The 11,951-nt window shown below is 33.1% G+C and overlaps 2 protein-coding genes across 2 annotated transcripts; one reads left to right on the top strand and one right to left on the bottom strand.

The window, feature by feature from the left end:
• The first annotated feature begins 4,089 nt into the window (after positions 1-4,089).
• LOC125202822 (protein SHI RELATED SEQUENCE 3-like) lies at positions 4,090-5,632 on the top strand. Its single transcript, XM_048101294.2, has 2 exons — positions 4,090-4,596; positions 5,050-5,632. The coding sequence occupies exons 1-2, from the start codon at positions 4,320-4,322 to the stop codon at positions 5,394-5,396; spliced, it is 624 nt and encodes a 207-aa protein (XP_047957251.1). The 5' UTR covers positions 4,090-4,319; the 3' UTR covers positions 5,397-5,632.
• A 3,718-nt stretch (positions 5,633-9,350) lies between these two features.
• Positions 9,351-11,788, bottom strand: LOC125210802 (mitochondrial import inner membrane translocase subunit TIM14-1-like). Its single transcript, XM_048110399.2, has 3 exons — positions 11,628-11,788; positions 10,648-10,826; positions 9,351-9,831 (listed from the first exon to the last, which is right to left on the bottom strand). The coding sequence occupies exons 1-3, from the start codon at positions 11,628-11,630 to the stop codon at positions 9,672-9,674; spliced, it is 342 nt and encodes a 113-aa protein (XP_047966356.1). The 5' UTR covers positions 11,631-11,788; the 3' UTR covers positions 9,351-9,671.
• Positions 11,789-11,951: the final 163 nt, after the last annotated feature.

The following is an 11,951-nucleotide window of genomic DNA, read 5'->3' as shown; positions in this document are numbered from 1 at the left end:
TTTAGTTGTTGCGTTAGAGTTGAGTGAAGATCTATTCGATGTCGATCCAAAAATAGAGTAGTTGCTTGATAGGCCATAGATAGGGGTTCATTATGTTCTAGACTATGATTCTTTGTTGTTCCATTTCAATGAGACATGATGTTTATCCAATATATCTTATGTTTTAAGTAGCGATCCTGAACAGATTGATTACATTCCATTTGACAAGGATCATATTACAACTCTCATATAAATATCCAAACATATTTAAATTAAATTCATTGCTGCTACTTTCAATGTGCATCGAGTAAATTCATGTCTGCGTGCAAATAACAGTACAGAATGAACATACCACATCGAGTAAAATATTTATCATTCTCCATTTACAGTTTCTCCCTTCTGGAGGAATCAATTTCTCTCAAATTCACCGTGAACTTGGGTTTTTGCTTCCTTTAATTCTTAAGATTCCACACTTCACGTGAATTGCAAGATAGGCTAATCAAGATCCTATTAAATTGGTAATTTCATTAGGTTTTCTTCCAACAATTGATTTATTCTTATGCCACCATGTTTGTCGTGTTGTCAAGATCCCCTTATGCCCCTTGGTTTTCTAGTATTAACCTCGTGAGATGAACTTTGGATATTCAAGAATGTTACTCCCTCCGTCCCAACTAAGTTGATACAAAACTTTTAGGCGAGATTAATAAATTGTGTTGAAAAGCAAGAGAGGTGAATAAAGTAAGAAAGATAAAGAGAGAGTAAAGTAGGTGATGGAATAAAGTAATAGTAATTGGATATTTTGTTTTTTGTTAAAAAATGAAATTACTCAACTTAATTGGGACATCCCAAAAAGGAATACGACTCAATTTAGTTGGGACGGAGGGAGTACAACTTATCTGATATCGACTGGGTGTTCTTTGTGGGGAGAATTTTTGACCAACCAGCATTTGAATGGTTCCAAGTCTATCGAAGCTTGAACTAATTGCTCATGCCAAGAATTTCTGGAGGCTGTATCGGAACTTTGATCCGGACGACGTCAACTTTAGTGAGATGAGGAAACTTTTCAACAAAATGATGGAGGCAGGGAAAAAAAAAAAAGAGGCTGCATCTATTTCCGTCATCGAGATTGTTGCAAAAAACGAAAATGAGCCAAAATTCTATAGCCCAAAAATCTTTGTTGTAGTCATTGGGTATGTTCGGGGTACATTACTGAAGAAGTCTCGTCTCATGTAAGCTAAATGATGCAATCCTGATTGCAAATGATGATCGAAACAACAATAACGAGACAGAAGAGTATTTTTCTTTGACTTCCACCTTAAGGACAAAGTGATTTTGAACCGTGTGGGAGTTGTTAGGGACCTAGACTTTTACTTTATTCCGAAAATGGGCAGATAATCTTTTTGTTTAATTATTTAGGCTAAACCCTAATTATTTAGCTGATTTATTGTTTAGTTTTGATTGATTAACTTTACATAATGACTAGGATTTGATTTATTTTCCCAGTTGATAGTAGATATTTTTATACCACACGTATTAATTATAAGTATGTGCATGGTTTTTTTATTATCATTAATAAGAAAGAATTAAATTATACTACTATTTATCTTACATAAGAGAAAAACCGATTCGCTCTTCCTCATTTCAAATTCACGCCTTTTTATTCTTTTCTGCTCTCTCTTCAAATTATTTAACCGATAGTATTAATCCATGGCCATAGCTCATTGCCTCATTCCCTCCTCTAATCTCTCTCTTTTCTATTAATTTCTCCGATAAATCCTATCACCACACTTAAGAAATTAGGGAAATGCTGAATAAATCTACGTTATATAGTGCAACAATCTACACAAATTGCAATAGCTTAGAAGCCACATAATAACAACCAATTCCGTTTTAAAGTGGAAGACATTAATTTATTACTGCAGTAGTATTTTTCTATGCTAATAAGACTTTCTAAATTTCTTTTCTATATATATACACATTCCCGTCAGTCATATTTGTACCTTATTGGAAAATGCTGTATAGTAGTATGATCTACGTACACAATTTATATGACCTGCTTTTCCAATTTGGATTTACTGTTTGATTTGTAGTGTAAAATGTTGGAAATCACAGTGAAACTTTGTAAACAGATCCCATCAAAAAATAATTCCAAACAGTGTTGCTAAGGTAGTCGGCAACAGTACAAGAGAAGTGACCATTGTCCATTAGTACGTATACAACCAAGTACTACTACCAATATTAATTTTGACTTAATTAATTATATGCAGACCAATTTTTTCAACTTAAAAATAATATGGGATTACGCCAGTCGCCATATACAACAGTATTAATGTAATCGTGCAATCACAAATATTAACTAGTGATTAATGAAAGTGATAATTTTCCAATAGCAATTAAAAATGAAAACTAAACAAACATTATTAAATGCTCCTACTAACAACAAAAGAATGTAGTACTCCCTTCGTCCCGTTTAAAATGATACGTTTTTCTTTTTAGTCTGTCCCAACTAAGATGACACATTTCTTTTTTCGGTAGTTTTCTTTCTCCAATTACTACACTCAATCACTTTCTCACTCGTATTAAAATATTCATCTTTCTTTATCTCTCTACTTTAATACTTACACTCACCTTCTCTTTTTCCAATTAAACACTTTAACCAATAGCTCCTAAATTCGTCTCAGTTTTCCATTTCGGTCCGTCCCACATAATTTGTCACATTTCACTTTTACCAGTTTTTATAGTGGACCTCATATTCCACTAACTTATTTCTACTCACATTTTATTATAAAACTAATATATAAAGGTAGGGCCCACATTCCACTAACTTTTTTAACTCACTTTTCATTACAATTCTTAAAACCCGTGTCCGATCAAAGTAATCTGAATTATCCGGGACGGAGGGAGTATTATTTTATGTTGCGCGTATGACTTTATGACATAATTATGCTAGTACGTACTCCCTTCGTTTCATAGTAATAGAGTAATTTTGTCATTTTGGTACGTTCCATAGTAATAGAGTCATTTTCCTTTTTAGTAAAAATCAAAACATTTTTCCACACATACTTTACTCTCTCTTACTTTTTTCTCTCTTCATCTCTCTACTTTTCTCCTTTTCCACTTTATTCTCCCTTTACTTAACTCACCTAACAAAATTTTTCTTAATTTTCGTGCTGAAAAGAAATGCTTTCATTACTATGGAACGGAGAGAATAGTTATTTGCATGATATATATATATATATATATATATATATATATATATATATATATATATATATATATATATATATATGGGGTATGTATTGAACTTAATTGTTTGTATTTTATTAATTTGTTGAGTTTTATTCAAGATCCCGAAGGTCGAAATTCTTAATATAATAGTACTACTACAATATTGATGCAAAAACTCCAACTTTAACAAGACGTTTCCACGGGTGGCACGTGAAATTAGCGAACAATCATCGTGAAAAATATTTTATACCTAATAGTACTCTCTCTATCCCCAAAACTAAGTTGAACAATATTCTTTATAAAAATGTACTACCATAGTTAAATTGAGTTATTTTCTTTTTTGATAATTTTTTTAATCACTCTTATTTTGTTCTTTCATTTATTTTAATTTCTCTCATCTCTTTGACCTACTTTATTTTTTATTTTATTTTCATTTAACTTATTTAACACTATTTCTTCTCCATGCCCATGCCCAAAAGAAATAAGTATGTTAACTTAATGAGTATTTTATGTTAAAACTAGAAAACAATAATTATTCCAAAGAAAATACCCGTCTTGTCTCAACATTTCAAATCAGAAAACATATAACTAAACAAGGCGTTTCAAAAATAAAAATGAGCCACTTTTAATTAAAGGTTAGGAGTATATATATGTATTTTATTTGACAGGTTAAATTAAGAATGTAATAGGGGGAGTACTAAAAAGGAACAATATGAGTTTTGTTTGGGAGTCACTAGACGACACCTCATGTAGTTAAATATGATTAATTAATGGTTAATTCTGATACCCTTTTCTCTCTCATCCGCCTCAGAAAGTAGTATCACAGTACACTTGAGCAGTGAGCCATGACAAGATCCCTCCCAAGAAGAAGAATAGGAAAGTTGAACCTCCTCACTCTAAAACCCTAAACAGATTCACATACACCATTTCCACTCCTTCAACCACCACCAACAACAGAAAAAAAATACTATCATCTCTTTCTTCCTCATCATCTTCTTCTCCTCCTCCACCTTCAATGATCACAAATAATGAATAAAAAATTAACAAACAAAACCCCGAATCTCCTCCACTAATCCGAAAAACAAATAAAATAAAAGGTTAATTGGAAGAAAATGATAAGAGGAGGAGAAGCAACAGAAAGCAGTAGGTCAAGGTGCCAAGACTGCGGAAATCAAGCCAAAAAAGACTGCGAGCATTCGAGGTGTCGAAGCTGCTGTAAGAACCGAGGCTTCCAGTGTGAAACGCACGTGAAAAGCACGTGGATTCCGGTTGCCAAGCGGCGGCCCAGGCACCTCTCTATGCACCCGCACCACCAGATTCCGCCCCTCCTTCCTCAACAGTTAGCTCTTGCTCCAAACCCTAAAAGATACAGAGAAATCCCTCAACTAGGTAACTATACCATTACTAGTTACTACTAAACTGTGCTTTCCTCCCATGCCCTATCACTGTTTCTTTCCCACAGATCACACTCACACAACGCCGTGGGAGGTGTAATAATTGGATTGCCTTCTAAATTCTTATCTTTCTACTCTCTTTAATTTCATTGATTGTGACACTACTGTGTAATTTGCTTCTAGTGGTGGTGTTTCAAAATAGTGACCATAGCAACAAAAGCAATGTGTTTGTACTATTGTTGAAAATAGTATAATGATTTTTTTTTTTGGTAAAGGATTTTTTAATTTTATTTTGTTACTAACTATATTACTACACATTCTTGCATACTCCCTTGATGATGAGATCATATTAAAAGTACTTATTTTTTAATACTATATATCTAAATTAGCCCTGAAATCTTTTTAATTTTTTTGTAATGTTTGAATTAATTGTGATTGTGCAATTTAGGGTTTGAGGATGTGGGACTGCCGGCGGAGGCGTGTTTTCCGGCGGTGTTCCGATGCGTTCGAGTGAGCTCGGTGGACGATAATGCGGTGGGTCATCAGTATGCGTACCAGACATCGGTGAGTATCGGCGGCCATGTTTTCACCGGAATTTTGTATGATCAAGGAGCCGAACCGCAGGGAACCGGAAACTATGTAACCGGAGAGAACTCCTCTTCTGCTGCTGCTGCATTATCAGATCATCCTAATTTTGTTGCAAGAACAACTGGTACAACCTCTCCTTCATTTGCTGCCCCTTTTTCAGCATTTACAAACACAACCTCACACTTTTTGCACTACCCCAAATCTTGATTAATTAAACCAAAATCAATTGGAATACTTAATTACATGTCTATTTAATTTATATGTATACCTATATCTGAAATAAAAACAGGATGGGTGCGTTGTTAATTCAATTGGTTGTATAAATAAAGTTTGTTAATTTTTGCTAGGAAGGGAAATTGAATATGATCTCCCTCCTCTTCCATATTTTAATAGGCCAAACTCTATGTAAAACTGAAATAAAAGAAAAGGAATGTTTTATTTTATTCTAATGGGAATGTGCCTAACAAATTACTACTATTGTTTTGTATTTTCAATGAAGAATTATTTGGTCTTGTCTGCTTTAATTTTAACTTTGTGGTATGCTCATGGTTTGAATTTTGTCTTGTTATGATTGTTATAGTTATTTATCTTTGGTGATTATCAGAACAGTTGTTTTTGAATCATCAGTTTTTTGAACTTCAAAGCCACTTTTTTCCTGCTTATATGCTTCTTTGCCGGTTAAATATACTGCTTTCTGCCTAGTAATTACTTCATGTATAAGGAAAACCCTATTTACTGTTTTATTTATTTATTCATCCCTTTTTATTGCATACTACACAGTTTCACACAGTTCAGATCACATCACACTCTTACTAACACATAAAAACTCATACTACTATGTATAATGGGTTAACTAGAAAAATATTGTCTCTAAATCTTAATTGACGGTTGGTCATAACTCAATTTGTCGACAATGTATATGTATAAACAAGCACACTAAACCTTTTTTGGAATTCTAATCATGTCATGATCACTGCCTGGCTATGTTGATTCGGTTAAGGTAGTTTTATAAAATCAAAAAATAGATAAGTGATATCATTTTGAGTCTGAGCATATATATGTATAGTTGTAGAGTTGACTTGCGAACATAGTATCCCTACTTTTATATAAATGCAGGTATATATAATGAATCATAAATACTACTACTAGTGTGTATTATTCCCAAATAGTTAGGTAATAAGAAAGTGTATCATAGTCGCTATCAAATCTTTATTAAATGCAAAGTTATTTTATTATATACTAATGCATGTAAGTTATAGAAGACAGGTCTAAGTGGTTTAGAATTACTTGGGGGCAAAAAAGATTAATTGGTGGGCATCTATAATTAAAGCGGCCGTAAGTATAATTTGGAAAGCATCTACTAAACCACTGTTTTAAGTAACCTTTTTATGCTAAAGAGATCACACTAACCAAAGGGGAATTGAGAACAAAAAATATATATAGCCAACCTTGAAGAATATGTCCCTTGTTCTAAAGAAGAAAATAGAAACATTCAATATTGCTGAATTTCCATTATATATAAATGATTCTGCGATGCTTAATGTACTCAAGGGAAATTAAATAAACCCTAATAAAGAAAAGCTTTCAATGTGGATTCTTTTTTATTAAATTAAGTCTCCTAGTTTGTAATTGGTATGTAACTATCATTTATTTGTTCACTTCATGTAGTTAGCACATGTGTGTGCCTGTCTATACTTGAATTTATTTTCTCTTTTTCAATTCAATGGTACTGAAAGGGCAAGCAAGCATCTTGAAGTTGTTATATTTATCCTTGTTTTTTGAGGCAAATAACTTGACATATGGCTTTATGCCTAAAAGAGATGATGATGTAGTATGATGGGAACTTTAACATTATTTATATTTAATTTATATTTGGGAGACTTGTCGAGAACTTTTCTGGAAGGAATAATTTAAGATCACATTATTTAATTATGATGTTGTAGAATTATGATTGAGGGAAAGTGGTGATGATGAATAGAGAAGGGTTGCATCATGTTGTTTTTTTTTCAATTTTTTACTTTATTTACATTATGTTAGGTAAAGAATCAGTACACTTGTACGGAACTCTCCTGCGCCTATCTTAAATTGTAACCCTTTTTCTTTGGTAGTGGAACTCTAGCTCCTTTGTTGATTATTCTTACTAGTTTGGATAGTGGTATGTCGTCGTTTTTGGACATAGAGTATGACACTGATGAATGTTTGCTACTGATAATTAACTCAATTAGCATCATATATAAAGATTTTGCCACTATGTTCACTATTTTTAATACCGATACCAAATGATTAGCGATATACTAGTACATGTGTGCAGTGTGCACTCTATATATTCCGGCTATACTTTTTCTGTGTATAAGAAATTCAGAAAGGTATATATTCGATCTATATATGAAGTAGTAGAAATTAGGCCGTTTTTGTACCTTTTTACAACGAGCAATTAAATGATAATTATTGTGTATAGTGTATCTTGATATGAATGATCATGCGCATGTGTTGATATGATATTCTTTCACTGTTATTGCATGTAGTAGCTAGTACTACCGCTACTCCTTCCGTCCGCCAATAGAAGTCTCATTTTTTGGCGGCACGGGTTTTAAGAAATGTTAAGAAAAGTGAGTGAAAAAAAGTTAGTGGAATAAGGGTCCTACTTGTATATATTAGTTTTAAATAAAATGTGAGTGAAATGAGTTAGTGGAAGATGCGACCCTATTAACATTTATACTATAAGTGAACCGAGACTCCTATTCGCGGACGGACTAAAATGGAAAAATGGGACTCCTATTTGCGGACAGAGAGAATATATAATATCATTATCTTAATTGTATATATGTCATTAATTAAGCATTTTCACTCCAGTGTGGCTCCGTGTCACAGTGACTGGGTGTCTAACAAGATTCACCTTAGATGTGTGTAGGGGTGTGTATATATAGCCATATAGGAGAAGGTGATAGTTCAAAATATATACTAATAGTAACTTTATTTCATTTAGAAAACTAGGAATCGTGCTTCTTTAATATATATGTAATATGTATGTGTTAGGAGTACTATGTATTAGTAATGAGATTCTAATGGAGGACGGAGGGAGTAATAAAATAAAATATTATTTTTGTTTTACAGTGTTATTTTTACTCAATTTGATTAATTATGTTTGAAGTACGTAGTTGATAATTTAAAACACTATTTAAAACAGTTGATTATTGATCGTACTCGTACGTATAAGTGCCTTTATTTTTGCGGTTCGGTCTCTTGCAACATTATTAATTGTGGTTACGGATTGTATTTTTCTACAAGGAATTGATCACAATATATTTAAGTAGTTTAGACGAAAGATGGCTAATCTGCTTGGTGTGCTAAATAGTGTCATTAATAATGTATATGTACTTTGAAATTTCGATATATTGCTCATGATCATGAGTAGGGAGAAATATTTTTTTAATTAAGATTCTGCACAAATAATTGAGATGTCTACATCTGTGAAGAAAAAGGCAATATTTGTCACTTAGTTCCCTGCCATATGAGAAAAGTTGTTGTTTGAAAATCCACACACGATATTAAGGATATACTATTACCACCATATTTAATTAATGTTGAATTCAGTACACAGAGCTCAGTTTTTATAAAGGAGATGCAGTGGTTGATGAAGGCGCATAGCATATTATTGTTGTTGTGTTTTATGTTACTTATGTTTCAACAATGGATAAACAACCATTGAACTAGATTTGAGTTGTTTTTAGCTCTATGTGAAAGTTGAAACCATTGAGTTTGTTCACATAGTATGGATTAGATCAACGATTGATAAATAGCAACACTTTCGTATTACTTCAAATCTTCCATTTCGTTTCAAATTGTTACTAAAATTGATATTAAGATTTATCAATTATAAAATAAACATATATTTTGTGACATACACACACCAAAATGAACGAGGTTGCTATCGTTTCTGGTTATAATCATCCGACTTTCATTCTAGTTTTTGTTCAAATTCAAAGTTCATTCTATTATTGACAAACTCAACACACTATTAACTTCATCTACATTTTATTTCATCCAAAATATAATTACTCGAAGGAGAAACTTCAACCCTTTTCATAGTATTACCAAAAAAATCACTATAAATAATTTAATTAAAAAGCAAAAATAGTGAGACTCGTTGCACAATCAGCAGAGTGAAATTCCGAAGTCAATCCATTCATATCTACTAATTTATTGCAATCCTCGAAAAGCACATAAAGCAAAGCAATTCTTCACTTATACACATCCTAAGCTTAGAAATTAGAGTAGGACAGAGATAGCACAAGGTTGGTTCACTGTAGTCGATACACTACGATTCAAGCACATCAAAGATTACACCCCTGCTCAAAGAATATATTTTTCTGGTAATAAAATTGAGAAACATCTTACCCTCACGTAATTGTTGACAATCGACTTTGAAGGGCAGGCGCTACTCGCAGGGTCAAAAAAACTGCCGCTGCTCTGGGGTAAAGATTAAAAGGCTGAGTCACTGCCGCTCTTAGACTTCCCAAGCAACACATCTTTAGCTTCATTAATCTTAGAAGCAAGGTAATGGCTACCACCTGCATCGGGATGATTTGCCACCATTACCTTCCTGTGAGCTTCCCTTACCTTATCCGGCGGAGTGCTTTCCCTAATCAAGAAAATTAATACTCTTAGCTCTTACATTACCCAAAAATACAAGTAGGAATATATTAAAACAGAAAATGGACAGACAGAAGTTTTATATGATAAATTATGACTGGGAAAAAGATGACGACCATGATTATTAGCACATCAACATATATGTTCAATTGTTCATATAATTATATGTACATATCAATAAAACACAAAATCCAACAAGGTATACAATATCAACTTGAGTCAATAGCATATTATATTCAGAACATAGGAGAAAACCAATAGCATATACTGAACTAGAAAATAAGCAACATACTAGTTGTTCAATAATACTAGTACTATGTATGAACAGCGATACCACATAAAGAACTATTCATCAAAACCATGAACTTGCAGACTTAGCTCAGCACTCCCCTGTGAACTAACTAAAACAATAGCACAACATAATAATGACAGAAACTGATTAATAAAATGATCAAGCTAGTCCCAAAACTAGAAAAACTAGTCAAGAAAAGATCACCAAAGTAAAAATTGGCTTGTTTGACCGAGTTATATCCTGCACCATTCTTCCCATTATGAACAAAACCATCTTGAAAGGATAATGAATTAGCATTAGAGAATGATTGGGTCGTCTTATCAAGCTTGAAGCAGCTTAACTCTATTCAGTTTCAAAAGTGTAAAATCCTTTTTGGTTGACTTGGTCGTCTTATCAAGCCATGTTCGCACTTGTGCGACAAAAAGAACAGCACAAGTAAAGATAGCGCTGAAGTCTGAAGTTGATTTACATAATATGTACCCCGCAATCAAAAGAAGTAAACTTTAGGTTTACCTGACTCCGAGAATAAGTGATGCCTCCCTGCGAGTCATTTTTGGTTGGAAACCTCCTTCATAGAATTTTCGCATTCTGGCAGTTGGTGGTCTTGCTTTGAATGCTTGCCATGCCTGAATACTATATTTACCTGCTAGAGCAGCAGCAGCAACAGCAATCCCGGCTATAAGTGGCGTACCCTGTATAAGTCATCAGATTCAGTTCCCAATGGGGTGCATAATGAATACAGGACAAGCACAATATTCAGCAGTCTCTAAACAATAACCACGAAAAAACAAATGATAATCACAGCATAATGCTAATCCTATACACCAAATATGCACTTTTAATGGGTTAAAATATCTAATTCTCAATGCAAATAATTGCTGTTCTGAAAAATAACACTAGCATTTTACATCATTAAATCCCGATTTTGGGTGTAGTTACTCAGGGGCAAAACTTATGAAAGCCGGACAAATTTTAGTTTCACATTGCATCAAGTATTGTCTACATTCTCCATTTAAGAGGGACACTTGGTGTCATGATCATATAGAACAAGAACAAAAGCTCATGAAACCAAATTCCTGCACAGAATTATTGGTGGTATGCTTTCAAATCACAAACTTCTTTACAATTCGAAATATTACCTTGTGTTTTTCTTCTTAATAACACAGCCTCCTAAGGCTTACATTTACAGTTTTATCTGGAATATATACAAAATACTATATGCATATGATCAAGAAAACAGCTAATTTATAGTCCCAATCATAAGAACAACGAACACACTTTATTCAATTTCAAGGAGGAAGGTAACGAATTCACTTTAGGAGTCGAGTCCATCGACGGAAACCAAATAAACTACTAAATGTAAAGACTCAATAAAGCGAAACATGATTAAAATAGGGCATAAATTTGCACCCAAAAGGTAAAGATTTTCAAAGAAAACGGGTACTTCGTCATTTCACGCTCTTTAATCAAAATAAGAAGATTGGAGCGCTCACCATTTCAGACTTCAACACGGCCTCAGAAATGAAAAAAATGGGAAATCAACATTCAAATGCTATGTTATTTTCTGATTGAAAAGTGGCAGAGAAAGAATTAGGGTTTCTATATTTGTGAATGCGATGGAAGCCGGTAGTGGAATGGTAATGGCAATCGATCAAATGGTCGAATTGGTGAAGTCTGGAAGTATATTATCACGCGAGATGCACGTGATATATCATCACACAAAATACATTTTCCTAGAATATATCACTGCTAATTTTACTTCAATTATTTACATTATATTTTAAATTTACAACATTTTTAAATACGTGTCTCACAAA

The sequence above is a fragment of the Salvia hispanica genome, chromosome 2, assembly GCF_029641045.1.
Source record: "Salvia hispanica isolate PSC_SH4W2 chromosome 2, Shi_PSC_v1, whole genome shotgun sequence".
NCBI classification, from domain to species: domain Eukaryota; kingdom Viridiplantae; phylum Streptophyta; class Magnoliopsida; order Lamiales; family Lamiaceae; genus Salvia; species Salvia hispanica.
Note: the sequence above shows the minus strand (reverse complement) of the source record. Positions and strands in the feature narration are given on the sequence as shown.

Coding starts and splice junctions, on each gene's coding strand:
- LOC125210802 (XM_048110399.2), bottom strand. Junction 9,832..10,647: donor TCACTTATTCTCGGAGTCAG/GTAAACCTAAAG, acceptor TTTCTTGATTAG/GGAAAGCACTCCGCCGGATA.
- LOC125202822 (XM_048101294.2), top strand. CDS start 4,320: ATGATAAGAGGAGGAGAAGCAACAGAAAGCAGTAGGTCAAGGTGCCAA. Junction 4,597..5,049: donor CAGAGAAATCCCTCAACTAG/GTAACTATACCA, acceptor TGTGCAATTTAG/GGTTTGAGGATGTGGGACTG.